This window comes from Lygodium microphyllum, chromosome 14 (assembly GCF_053477565.2).
Source record: "Lygodium microphyllum isolate KBCC chromosome 14, Lygodium_microphyllum_v1.1.10, whole genome shotgun sequence".
Taxonomy (NCBI): Eukaryota; Viridiplantae; Streptophyta; class Polypodiopsida; order Schizaeales; family Lygodiaceae; genus Lygodium; species Lygodium microphyllum.
The window spans coordinates 71,749,154-71,762,261 of record NC_141148.1 but is presented as its reverse complement, the minus strand read 5'-3'; the positions used below and the strand labels follow the sequence as shown (position 1 = coordinate 71,762,261).

At 43.3% G+C, this 13,108-nt stretch overlaps 1 protein-coding gene across 7 annotated transcripts in view; it reads right to left on the bottom strand.

Annotated features, from left to right (window-relative positions):
• Nucleotides 1–12,643, bottom strand: part of LOC148025721 (Cox19-like CHCH family protein) — a 56,085-nt gene extending 43,442 nt beyond the window's left edge. For 3 of the 7 annotated variants that reach the window (XM_087692941.1, XM_087692943.1, XM_087692942.1), the window contains exons 1-2: nucleotides 12,343–12,643; nucleotides 12,039–12,126 (exon numbers count right to left, since the gene is read on the bottom strand). In XM_087692941.1, the coding sequence (XP_087549067.1) occupies nucleotides 12,046–12,126; nucleotides 12,343–12,480 (219 nt within the window). In that variant the 5' untranslated portion in view covers nucleotides 12,481–12,643 and the 3' untranslated portion in view covers nucleotides 12,039–12,045. Of the gene's footprint in view, nucleotides 1–380; nucleotides 400–430; nucleotides 450–11,847; nucleotides 12,127–12,342 lie in introns of those variants that run through there. The other 4 variants (XM_087692945.1, XM_087692944.1, XM_087692940.1 and 1 more) reach the window with 4 other exon arrangements.
• Nucleotides 12,644–13,108: the final 465 nt, after the last annotated feature.

Genomic DNA, 13,108 nt, shown 5'->3' with positions numbered 1-13,108 from the left:
TTCCCTCACCTCTTCCAAGTTCCTCCTATCCCTATCCCTATCCCTCCTCCTCTTCCTCTCCCTCTCCCTCATCTTCTCATCCTCTCCTCTCCCTATTCCTCTCCCTCTTCATCTCTCACCTTCAAGTTTCATTTGTACATAGTACATCTGTCAGAGTGCATCGGTGCAGAAGCATATGACCAAGATTGAGAGATGGAGTGAATAGAGAGAGAAGAGAGAGAGAAGAGAGAGAAAGGGTCGGTAGAACTTTGAAAATCTGCAATGAAGAATGTTGAATAAGGAAGCAGATATGTACACGGGTGCAAAGCATATGTCTACCTATGTCTCCACCTCGAAGATCTCACGAGCTGTGAGCCTCGAAGTATGTGCAGCAATCTCCACGATCAGAAATCTGGAATCCTGCAATCAGAATGTGTTCATCTGTGTGCTGAAGGTAGGTAATAAATAGCCTGAAAAGAAATGACAAAAAATATGCAGTCAGCAATGCAGCCAACTGTACCATCCTGCTGTCCGACTGCACATGTGGCATACAAAACTGTTGACATGGCATCACATGTGCGACCAGTCCCAGCGCTGCCATGTGGCATACCTGCAATAAATTCGACTGACTTTGCAGACTGTACAGAACTGCCACGTGTCACCCACAGCGCACACAACTGATGAAATTGCTCTCCAATGCCTGACTGACAGGAAATGCATATATACACAGCCTATCTCTGAAGAATGCTTGTCCAGGGGATGATAATCTCTAACACCCCCTCTCAGATCCTAGATGGGGCATAAGGCTAAGGGATCTAGAATGGTGCTGAAGTAAAGCCCGTGGAAGCGTCTTTGTAAACAGGTCTACAAGATTGTCCTCTGTCTTGCAATATACCACATCAATAGTCTCATCTAGAAGATTCTCTTTAAGGAAATGATACTAAATCTCGATGTGCTTCGTCCTAGCATGAAACACAAGGTTCTGGGCCAAGGCAATGCAACTCTCATTGGCGCACTAAAGAACAATAAGACCTGTTTGCAGGCAGCCAAGCTCCTCCAGTAACCAAGGGCTGCTTATTGCTGCTCCATGAAACAGCACCTACACCCGAGGTGAAGCAATAACTTGTCATGGACCTCCAATGATCCACATCGCAAGCCCAATCAGAATCACTCCAACCTGTCAGTACCAAGCCTGCATCACCTGTACCTATTGGATAATAGACCCTGAGATCGAGGGTCCCCCTAAGAAACCACAAAATCCTTTGAGCAGTCTACCAATGCACCATCTTTGGTTCACTCATGAACCCAGCCAACACACCTACACCATAACATAAGTCAACACGAGTGCTAAGGAGCCATATCAAGGATCCAACCAACTGCCTATAATGGGTAGCATTCACCAAAGGAGAATCGGAATGGGTTGTGGCCTTCCAGTTTGGATCCATAAGGGTCCTAACAGACTTACATCCCTCCATCTCATACGTAGTCAAGAGCTCTTGCACACACCGTTGCAGGCGATAAAGATCCCCCTCAAAGTCTAATAGACCTCATGACCTAGAAACAAGTGAAGAAGTCCCATATCCATCATCTCAAAAATCTCATAAAGTGTTGCTTTCATCTACTCAACCATCTAGGCATGGGCACCTGTCACAATCAAATCGTCTACATAAAGGATAAACAACACACGACCTCCATCCGATACATAAAGCTGTGGATAAGCCTTGGAACCCCGATACCCCAATCTCTCTTGGAGAAACGAGTCAATCTTCTCGTTCCAAGCATTGGGAGCTTGCTTAAGGCCATAGAGAGCCTTCCTCAACATATACACCTTACCATCAGAAGGACCGAAGCTTGGAGGCTGCTCAACATAGATCTCCTCCTTCAACTCCTCATTCAAGAAGGCAGATTTCACATCAGCCAATAGGCTGGCCAGCTCCTATGGCTAGCCAAGTCAAGAACAGTATGAACAGTAGCCATCCGAGCTATAGGGACAAAAGTATCATGGAAATCAATGCTTGGGCACTATGCAAAACCTTTAGCAACAAGGCGAGCCTTCTGCTTGTCCAATGTGCCATCACTGCAGTACTTGGTCTTGAAGACCCATTTGACTCCAATTACTTTTTTATGAGAAGGCTTAGGCACAACATTCGAAGTGTCGTTCCTCTCAATCGACTCCAACTCCTACTCCATCGCTTTCCACCAATGATCATGCTATAAAGCCTCCTTCATAGAAGTAGGCTCCCTGTCCTAATGGCACGAGTCATCAAACAGTAATTAGTGTACACAAGGTCGGTGAAATGTGCCTGGTTCCTTCGAGAACACCACAGGCCATCTTGCGACTGCCACTCCTCAAGGACCCCCTCAATCCTACATCATGAAGAGTGTCACACGCCCAACGAGGATGAGGCCGAATATCTCCTCATCGCTCTCCATCTATTGAATTCTCTAGAATTTCCACTAACTATTGCAGATCAATCGAAGAGACCGGTGGCGGAGAAATAAGCTCCTCATTCGAAGAAGAATCCGCAAGAGGTAGAGACTCCACAGGTATAGGCGCTAGCACCCAACTATTTCCTAGATCTCCAAGGACGAGGTGCTCCTCACCCCCTTCTGAGATAGAAACTTCCATGAACCCAACATAACAGCTCGTGTAGACATTCCACTTAACGGGATTATACCGATAACCCTAGGACTACGAGCTATAGCCCACAAACACCTGTCATTTAGAAGCCGCTTCATAGGCATCACACCCAAAAACCTTGAAATAAGAAACATCTGGCATAGATCCAAAATACGCCTCATAAGGTGTCATACCAACAACAGAAGAAGTAGGAGGTCGATTAAGCATGTGGATTAAGCATGTGGACTACAATAGCCACAACCTCAGCCCATAGACACGGAAGTGTCTATCTATGCTCATCATGGTATGGCCCATCTTGATCACATTGCAATTCTCTCTCCAATATGCCATTCTCCCGAGAGGTGTTTGTATTGGCAAACTCTAGGTGAATACCACGATCTGCACAAAAACAAGCAAGCTCATTAGAAACAAATTCTCCACTCTTATTTGATCGTAAGGTCTTTAGTTTTTGGCCCGATCGGTTTTGCTCAAAGGGAAACCAATCCATAAAGTCGGAGAAAGCCCCCGACTTCATCTTCAGAAAATAAGCCCATGTCATCCTACTATAATCATCCACAATCAACATGAAATACACGCTCCCCTTAAGAGACTCCATCCACATCGATCCACAAAGATCGGTAGAAACAAGCTCCAAGGGTGATGAAGACCACCTCGAAACCTTACTAGGAATAGCATCACAAATTTGCTCCCCACAAATGCAAGATACACACGATTGTTGGCTCACCACAATATCCAACAAACCTCAAACAAGCTATCCCCTAGACGGCTTCCAAAGGTAATCATAGTTGAGGTGGCCAAACTAAGCATGGCATAGCTCGAACTGTGTTTGAGGGTTAAGAAGAAGAGAAGTCAAGGCAGAAGAAGACCTCAACTTATAGACTCCATTCTTCTCATAACCTAAAGCAAGAACCTATCTCAATCCACGATAAAGAATCTAAAAGAAATCCACATCAAACTCGACCAAGAAGCTGAGGGCACAAATCTTGTGCACCGAAAGCAAATGGTATTCCAAGGCCAATATATAAAGCACCTTGGAAGTATGGGTACCACCCCACCCATTTGGAATAAGCTGCATATTACTTGAATAAGGATAGAACTGTTAGCAGAGTATTTGTCAGCTCATGTGTGAATCTAAGCTTGATCTAGGCTGGGCATTTTTATTCGGTATTTTAGGTTTTTTCTGGTGTGGCATTTTATGCCATTGGGGCATTTTTATGCACCAGTCGGCCAGCATTAATCCTGTCCGACCAGCATTATTGCTCCCCACTTTTTCAGCCTATTTATACTCAGTGCTCCTCCTCAGTCATTATCATCATCATCTTCACCATCTGCTGACTCCATGGAGAGAGGAGCCAGAGCCAGTGCCAGTGCCCACGCAGCCAATGACTCACTGTTGTATGCGACTATCTCGTGTTCAGATATATGGATTCCATTTCCCGTGCATACATCTGAGTTCTCATCTGTATCGTTTTCTTTTCTCTTTTTGTCTTGTGTTTCAGCAGTTTATTTCAGCACATGTTTATGCTTCACCGCTGCTCAACTTCTGACATGGTATCAGTTTTCAGGATGTGTATTTCTGCTGTATTTTATTGCTGATTTCAGGACTGTTTTGTACCCCTACTGATCAGACAACTGCTGTCGCAGCCAGGCAACCTGTTTTGGGGCTGTTTTCAGCCTGCGTTTTTTGCAGTTTTGCCATCGCCTGCTGCCTACGCACCCTCTGCTGCCTGCGTTTTCTATCAGCAGCTGCTGGCGACAGTTTTCTACCTGTTTTCCTGCAGTTTACAGCCTGCGTTTTGCTGATTCAGCATCTTTCGTGGCTGGGTGATTGTTAATTCAGGCCGTTTTTGCTGTTTTTGGCAGTTTCTGTCTGATTTTTTTGACTTTCTGCAGCAGATTTTGTCTTCTATTGATCAAATTTTGGGTTATGTTGCATGTGAACTCTCATTTTCTGCCGTCTGTGCTTGTGTTTTGGCTGTGTTTCCTCTCTACATTCCATCTCTTCTCTACTTCTCTTCTTATCCTCTCCATATGGCTCCTCCGTGCACTTCCACTGATGATAAGTTACATGGACCTAATTATCTCACATGGAGTCCTGTCATGAAAGCTTGGTTTGTGCAGAAGCGGTTATGGTACATCGTCTGTGGAGCTCTTCCTCGCCCTCTCCGTCCTTTTCCTCTTCCTCAAGACTTTGATGAGGACAACCATGAGGAAGCGGTGCTCACATGGGACTCGGACGATGCCCGTGCTTACTTGGCATTGCTTCGGTGTATTTCTAAAGTGGTCTTACCGGCGGTTACCTCCTGTAGGACATCTCTTGAAGTATGGCAGAAGTTGCAGTAGATGTACGAGGCACCTTCCACCATGCGAGTAGTCACACTTTATGGCCAGATCCAGCAGATGAAGTTTGAGCCGAAAGATACTATTCAGTCTTTTCTTCTTCGTGTTACGTAGATACAGGACCAGCTTCGGCACATGCAATCTGCTCTTCCCGAGGCGCATCTCGTCGGGACGGTCCTCTACAAGCTCCCCCCGGAGTTTGATGGAGTGGCTAATGCTTTGCAGGCGCAGACATCATCGACTCCTGTCAATTTTACACATATGACCTCAATGCTTCTTGAGCATGAGACATCCTTGAGATTACAGGGGCGGCTTCCGGCACATTATGGAGGCGAGGCTTATGTAGCTTCAGAGAGGGGTGACGGGAAGAAGAAGTCGAAGGCCCAATGTTACCACTGTGACAAGAAGGGACATTTGCGGAAGGACTACAAGAAGTTAGTGGCTTCCAGGAAGAAGGAGCAGACGACGAAGCAAGATGTTGACTCTACCGATGAGTTCTCTCCTTCATCAGACTCCGACTCAGATCCTCCGACCCAGGTGAAGTCCAAGGCACGGAAGGGATCCTCTTCTTCGGATCGCGGGAAGGGCTTGGTGGCCCCTTCCTCTACTGCTTTCTAGTGGTAGTGATGAGGTCATCCCTCACGACTCTCTTGTGCCAGAGAGGGAGTGTGAGCGGGTGTTCAGATGGGGCAGTCGCGCCTTATCTATACTTTTACAAAGGTGCATAGGTTCCAGAGAGGGACGTCCCTGACGCATCGACTTCAGTCTGGCGGAATCAAATCCTGGAGCTAGGATTGACATCCAGGTTCCTGCTGAGCTGGTTATCTGACAGAGAGCGGGAGGCTTTCGTCTGGAGCTCACATGAGGGGACACTTTGGTGGTTTGACCAAAGGCGGGGAATCCATGGTTACCTATGTTTAGGGGCATTTTTGACAGGATGGTCTTGTATGCTACTGCGAGACATTGGTAACGGACACAGAGACATGCTATGATATTCTCTATTTTCAGGTGTTTGGTACGATCGACATCAACATCAGGTTCTCTCCGAGGCACCTTGGTGGTGGCTTGATCACCCACTGCTTGGGTATCCATGGTTCTACTTGGTGGTTCTATGTTGTATAGTTTCTGATCCCTTTTCATTGTACTATTGTATTGTATCAGATCACCCATGATCTGAGAGAGGGTGTTAGCAGAGTATTTGTCAGCTCATGTGTGAGTCTGAGCTTGATCTGGGCTGGGCATTTTTATTCGGTATTTTAGGTTTTTTCTGGTGTGGCATTTTATGCCATTGGGGCATTTTTATGCACCAATCGGCCAGCATTAATGTTGTCCGACCAGCATTATTGCTCCCCACTTTTTCAGCCTATTTATACTCAGTGCTCCTCCTCAGTCATTATCATCATCTTCACCATCTGCAGACTCTGTGGAGAGAGGAGCCAAAGCCAGTGCCAGTGCCCACGCAGTCAGTGACTCACTGTTGTATGCGACTGTCTCGTGTTCAGATATATGGATTCCATTTCCCGTGCATACATCTGAGTTCTCATTTATATCGTTTTCTTTTCTCTTTTTGTCTTGTGTTTCAGCAGTTTATTTCAGCACATGTTTATGCTTCACCGCTGCTCAACTTCTGACAAGAACATCTATCTTCAATGAGAATCTGCTCGTGCAAAGGCCGCAAATGAGCAACACACCTATTGTAGGAGTCGTATGCCGAGATGCACCACTGTCAGCAATCCACTCCCAAGCGTGTGAGGCCATCAACGCAACATCAAAGGCCTTTAGGGTTGATGCCTCAACCACCTCCCAGTGGAGAAAAGCAATTGACGAGGGAGCAGCCATCGCTCCGAAATCCTTTGAAGACTTCTCCTTCTCCTTGCAGGGGCAATCCTTCCAATGACCTGTCTTGCCACAAATGTGACAAGTGGACTCCTTTTCCTTGTCCTTTGATTTGTCTCCCTTCTTCGTTGGGTCCTTCGCCTTCTTCAGAGAGGACTAATCTATCAATGCCATCAATTTGAAAGCTTTGGTCCCTTTCAACTGCTCCTCTTGGTCCAAGACCATAGAAACCAACTCCTCCCAACGAAGAGTCTCCATCCGCCCTAAGGCAATTAAGGCAAAATAAAGGCAATGAAACAAGGCGGTAACTGTGAAAGGAGAGTTATCGCCATGTCTTCAAAAGTAATCACCTTCCCTATATTTTGCACCCGCATCTGAAGCTACCTCAACTTGTTGATATGCTCTCATATAGAAGACAATTTGTTGATACTTATGGTCCTCATCTACACTTCCAAAGAAACTCGTTTCATAACGATCATTCTATTATACATCTAATCAAGCTCCAATCGTATCTCCCAAGCCACTATCAAATGCTCTATATGGGAGATCACAGTTATAGTGCATGACAAAAATAAAAACGAGCAGATGCGAGCATTTAGTTTGTTCCAATGCGCCTGAGCCTTTGCCAATTCCAACTTATCACTAGAAGAGAGTTTGGACTCATTTCTTGATGAAGAACGATTAATAGTCTCCGTAACAAGCTCTGCCAAATCATAGGACTCCAGAATAGCAAGTATTATAATGCGCCAGATGTGGTAGTTCTCGCCATCGAGCTTTTAATCTGATGGAAGAGTCAGTAAAACAAGCACCTTCAAGTCCATGATCGCCTAAAATTGTCTCAGCCTCAAAAGATATCTTCACCTAAAATGCCTGCAAAAACCACAAAAAGCAATCCTCTCTAATTGCGAAAAAGCGACCTCTATGGTTCTTCTCTACTCTTCCCGCTCCTTCTTTACCCGGTGGAGGCAATGAAAAGGTAAAATCTACACTTGAAGGCCCAAAATGCAGACTTCTTCCTTTTTAAACAGCAAAAAATCAGCAACAGCTTTAGCATCTTTGCTCCTTTCTCGCACACCCTCGCTTGCCTTAGTCTCATTATAATGTGCAACCCTCCCGCTCGCCCTCGAACGCTGAAAACACAGCCTTGTGTCACGCAAAATTTCCTCTTCACAGGTCCACCCTTAGTCCTTCCTTCAATGCTTTAATACCATGTCAAAGTGCAATGGCGCCGAAATGTAAAACCAAGACTGAAAGAGAGTGGACAGAGAGAGACGAGAGAGAGAGAGAGAGAGAGAGAGACAATAGAACTTGGAAAATCTGCAATGAAGAATGCTGAATAAGGAAGCAGATATGTACATGAGAGCAAAGCGTATGCCTATGTATGTCCACTTTGAAGATCTCATGGACTGTGAACCTCAAAGTATGTGTAGCAATCTCCAAGATCAAAAATCTGGGATCCTGCAACGATCAGAATATGCTCATCTCTGTGCTAAAGGCAAGCAATAAATAGTCTAAAAAGAAATGACAAAAAATATGTTGCTAGCTGCATTTAATGCAATCGATTGTACCATCTTGCTATCTAACTGTATGAACAACCTGTTCGACTGTACGGGCGTATGAAACTGTTGATGTAGCATCACACGTGTGACCTGTCCCAACGCTCCCATGTGGCATACATGCAATAAATGCGACCGACTGTGCAGACAGTATAGAACTGCCATGTGTCACCCACAGCACACACAACTGATGCAACTACTCTTGAATGCTTGACTAACAGGAAATGCATATATCCACAGCCTATCTCTGAAGATTTCCAATCCAAGGAATGACAATCTCTAACAACATCTTCTCCCTTTTCCAAATCCCTCTCCCTCTTCTCATTCTTTTTCACAATGCCTAGGTCTCTTCATGAAACTTTTTATCTCTACACCATAAATCTTGAGAAGACCATGGACAAGTCAAATTGCTCTTGTTGGACTTGCAAGTTTTACGCAAAGATAATAACAAGTAGTGTAACAAGGCTCATCATCCATTTAACCAAGGTGGGTGGTCAATGCAACCCATATTCTCAAATCCCCCAATCTGTACCCGGTGAAATCTTGAAGAAATACTCTCCCTCTCCAATCAAAGTGGTCATGTGTCATCAAGCATGGCAATGGCTCAAGAGAAGGTGGTACCTCCCAACATGGAAGTGGATACTTCCAAAACTCCTAAACCTAGTCCATATGCCTCAATGGCCTCAAGCTCCACCGCCACCATCGAAAGCAAAAGGCCATGCATACAAGCTTCGCTATAAGAAGCTATGAGTGGTATTTCCAATCTTTGTCTTTCTTCAAAGAGAGGCAAATGAATGGCGAAAGAGTACTAACTACCAAAGCATCATGAGACCGTCTATCATATGTATCCAAAAAAAAGAGACCCTTATACGGAGTGCCAAATAACCATCATCTCTCTCTCTATCTTTAGCAATGCATTTGTTATCTTCAAAGATGACCTGAAAGCCATGCTTATTGAAAGCAAATATAGACAATAGATTTTTGTGATAACAAGCATAAAATCAAAACCATCTATGGCAATAATTCTGATTGAACCAATTCCACATACATTATAGCTATGGACATTCGCACATGTAACACACATCCCTATAGGGGCTGAATGCAAATATGTGAAGAGACGCTTCCTAGAAGTGATATGCCTAGACGCCCCATTGTCAAAATACCATGTATGCGATGCTAAATCTGTCATTGAATAATCAAAACTACATATAGGAAATGCATAATCCTCCTTCATAAAGTTGATTGTAGCATCACCATCGAAAGATCTATTGGCTGATGTCTCCTGAACAACCAAGCCAAAGTCTTTCTTCTTCTCTTAGGCTAATTGCTTCCTGTATTCATTAATATAATGACCAGGCTTTTTGCAATAATGACATTTCCTCTTTTTCTTAGATCTTTCAGTGTCTTGGGAAGCTTTATTTGATGGCTGTCTCACATCAGCCTTTTGCCAATTTTTCACATTACCCTTGACTTTCCCCTTGCCTTTGTACTTTGAGAGCATAGCCACATCACCCGAACGCAATGCAAAGTGTTTTCCTCTTATAGCAAGAGGCTTTTCAATTCCACAAATGTAAGGGGTTGCTCCCTTCCCCCCCATCCCCCCAAAAAAGACAACATCCATAAGGTATAAAATCCAAGATACAACATTAAGTAGCTGCTCACGTTCTGCATCTTGAATGACCTCATCAACATTAAGTAGCTGCTCACGCAAATCATGTATGTGTGTGAGGTGATCAATAATAGTATCACCCTCAAGCCAGCTCTTTGCATAGATAAGATATTCTGGCTTCATTACATATTGCAAGCATATGTTCTAGCACATCCCAAGCTTCTTTTGAGGTCCTACAAGTCTGAATATACAGAATAATAGCTCTTTTTACTGATCGTACAAGGCAATCAAAGATAGGGTATATGCATCCTTCAAGGCCCACCTCTACTTTGTAAAGAGCCTATAGCTATGAACCAACCCACAAAAAATCAACTCACAAGAAATCTATTGTCTGAAACGTCTCCACTAGATGACTTATTCCAAATTCAATCGTACCCACCACCACCACCAAGTAGAACATCTACAAATGATGTCACATAGCTTCAAATCATGTAAAATTAGCCTAGTTCACACACATGTAGCTCACACAATGAGCCACTAATGCTGCTTTAATCTTCCCTTCAATGAGCTATTTCCAAGGAGTGATCTCAATAGAGACAACTAATAAGCTACTTATGTTGCTTTGACATTCCTTCAATTAGTTGTACACGCAACGAGACTCACAATCTCACTGTCCCTGGAACCTTCGAAATTATTAATATTAGTAAAGGAACTTAATATGCTGCCATGAACAAAGCTCTTGGCACAAGAAGACGGCTCACCCCTTGTAGTCATATCTACTCATAAGGATCATATCATGCCATCATAGCTCTTTTTTATTACCACCCTTTGGTCAAATCAACTTTCCCAATGCCAAACCCCTATGTCAATGGACATGGATCACCTTTCATTGAGACATGGCTGGGATGCGAGAGTTGTCAAAGCTTTCCTTGACAATAACAAAAGATTTTGTCCACAGAAGCAGATTAACAATGTAACTGGTTCAGTCCAGATTAATGTTTAAAACCTGTATAGCACTTCCACATGAGTGACAAAAGATGCTGAAATTTTTCAAACTCACTAAGCTTAGATTTACAATCCTCTGATGCCACTTCTGGATCTAACAGCCACAACACTTCAACTTCAACACTGCACCTTTCAAGAATTATGGATTTAGCTTTTGGATCCATGGATTTCATTGTTGAGTCCACATCAATCCAACTCTCATGCCACTCTCGCGCACATCTTTATATCGCTCTGCCTCCCTACTGGTTCTTATATAGTTTGAAACTTACTCCAGGCACATTAGCTTCTTCCTATTTTGAATGTGCAGAAAAACTTAGCGCAGTAAGCTCTCCCTTTTATTTGACTACACATTTTAAATTTAAAAAGTAAATCCCAATGAACATTAATTGCTGCAGTTCAAATCTGACAGACTAATACCAGGATTTATATCTCTATCTAGATGCTGACATCCCCTTATCTAGCATCTACTTAAGTAGAATCTCTCTTACTAAGATAACTTTCTTCTCATCCACCTCTTTCACATCTTTAACCACTGATTGGTGGTTTATCACACCGTCTTCTATATAAAAATCTTAACATATGTAATTCGCCTTCTTGGAAAAATTTTCAAACTGTGTATATTTATATTATGCCTGATGGCCTTGTTCATCTTCTTTGAGACATCTCAATGACAATCCTAACATGTTTTAAGGTTGTAACCCAAACCATGACAAACTCAAACGGTAACAAAAACTCCCAGCTTAAGGCATAAATTCAGTCAATAAATCTGCAAGAAATAGCGTAAGACCTGTTTGCAAGCTAGAGACACAATATCAATCCAACAAAAGTTAATTCGGCACCAGAAATCTAATAAACGACATCAACACAGACACACACCAAAAGGACCAAACATACTTGTTAAGGCTTTAACATAGCTTGCAGGTGCTTTGCAGGTTAAGGAGTTTTGAACCATGGAAATGGAACCCCCAAAAGTGACAATGGCAGTCGGTGCAATTACACATAATTGATGCATTATTTGATTTATTTGTTTTCAAAGTACAAGAGTCGTCACTGAGCTTTCGAATGTAAACACCTTGCTGTTAAGGGGTCCCTCTGGGGTGTGCATTCTCTGTGGATGATGCCTTGGCTGCATCTTCAGCAAGAGAGAACTTGATGACATTCTGCAAATAGAAAATAAATGATTATACACTGGCTTGGATGTGGAGCTACATGAACGGCCTTTGGCCATGGCAGGTAACTGTACTTTTCAGGTCATGGAAATGAGAAATGCAGCTTGCTTGAAAAATAACAGATAGAAATTTTAATTTACAATAAGACAGGCATATAATCTGACACTCACCATACAAAACTAGGCTGAACAAATCCTAAGCACGCACCTTTTTCTCCACGCAAGAGCGCAAGACGGAGAGGAGCAGCACGCACTTGTCTTGGTCGTAAGGCTTGGCAGTGACGCAGTTGAGCAAGGCCAGGGCTTCCTCTGCACAAGGGGGATGGGAGCTCACATGTCGAGACATGAGAGCCGAAGGAGGCAGGCGCAAGCAGTGCGCAGTAAAGCTTTTGCTACAAGGTGCAGTTTACTCTACCGCGGGCTGGAGAGCAATCGGCCTCGCGTTCCTTCTTCTTCCTCCTCCTTCCTTCCTTCTATTTGCATGTGTGCATCTGACGTCGTCGGAATACCTTAGTGGATACGTTGCTTCGTGGCCCCTATTTACTTTTCACATTCACTTGTAAGTAGATTCGGTTTCCCTTGAAGATCAAGCTTTTTTGGGCATGCCATACTTCTCCAAGCTTTTTTTCTTTATACGTCAATTTATTATCATTATGATTATGTATTAGTATGTAATATTAATATTAATTATACGTATAGGTTAAGTATCATTTATATAATAATATTTAATAGTTAATAAATAGTATATAATGTGTATGTTTAAGTGTGGGTATATGTGTGCATGTGTGTATCCTATATTTTTTCTTTCTTGTCCATTCTTGTTTTTTCTATGATTTGTATGTGTACGTGTGTGTGTGTGCACGCATGTGTACATATATATGTATGTGTATATATGTGTGTTTATTTGTGTGGTCTCATAAATGTGTGTCCTCTCTCTCTTCCTCTCATCATTTTTAATTTCTCTCATTTCTTTT